Source organism: Penaeus monodon, chromosome 25, assembly GCF_015228065.2.
Source record: "Penaeus monodon isolate SGIC_2016 chromosome 25, NSTDA_Pmon_1, whole genome shotgun sequence".
Lineage (NCBI taxonomy): Eukaryota > Metazoa > Arthropoda > Malacostraca > Decapoda > Penaeidae > Penaeus > Penaeus monodon.
Genome location: NC_051410.1, coordinates 36,018,452 through 36,019,334, shown reverse-complemented (window position 1 = coordinate 36,019,334; position 883 = coordinate 36,018,452). Strand labels below are relative to the sequence as shown.

General features: G+C 36.1%; 1 protein-coding gene across 1 annotated transcript in view; it reads right to left on the bottom strand.

The window, feature by feature from the left end:
* LOC119589380 (cubilin-like) overlaps positions 1-883 on the bottom strand; it is a 70,980-nt gene that overhangs the window by 48,764 nt on the left and 21,333 nt on the right. The window contains exon 22 of the mRNA XM_037937998.1: positions 657-820. Within this exon, the coding sequence (XP_037793926.1) occupies positions 657-820 (164 nt within the window). The remainder of the gene's footprint in view (positions 1-656; positions 821-883) is intronic.

The window sequence follows — 883 nt, the reverse complement described above, 5'->3', positions numbered from 1 at the left end:
CCTTGTACTTTTTAATCCCTTGTAGTTCGAGTAAGAGTCGGTTCTGAACTTCTTAACGGATGCTCATACTTATACTCACACGAGACGTTAAATCCCTCGTAATTCGTAAGGTTGGTTCTAAACATCTTACTTATATTTATACTAACACGAGACGACCATGTCCCGAGAGACGTTAAAAATCTTTTATAACTCGAATTAGAGTCGGTCCTGATCCTCTTACTTGTAATTATACTTATAATTAATCCTTTGTAATTCTCATAAGAGTCGGTTCTGAACCTGTTACTTATACTTAAGTTGAACTTATACTCACACGATTATAAGTTCACACATAAGGCGTTGAGCAATTTGTAATTCATATATGAGTTCTGAACGTTTAAACGTACACTTAAAATCATACTCACACGAGAAGTTGAACCTTTTGTAATTTATATAAAATCAGATGTGAACCACTACTTATACTTATAATTTGTCATTCATATTAGATTTGCTTCTGAATCTCTTACTTATTTCCCAAGAGACGTTGAACCCTTTGTAACTCAAGTCGGTTCTGAACCTCTTTCATAAACTTCCATTCACCTGATGCATTAAATAAACCCTCTAACATTCATATAAGATTCAGTTCTGATCCTCTTGCTTATACATATGCTTATACTCACGCGAGTCGGCCATTTCCCAAGAGATATTGAATCCTTTATAATTCGTGGAAGAGTCGGTTTTGAACTTCAAGTAGAGCTGGAAGGAATGGGATACGATATCGTGGACCGTTGCGTTTTTGCTACATATTTTCTTCAATAAGGGAGAGGTGGAGTAGCCGCCATTTCTGTAGGGAGAGGCAAAGGAAAAGTGTGTTATTATGGGATGAAATATTGTCAGGATGATGCTA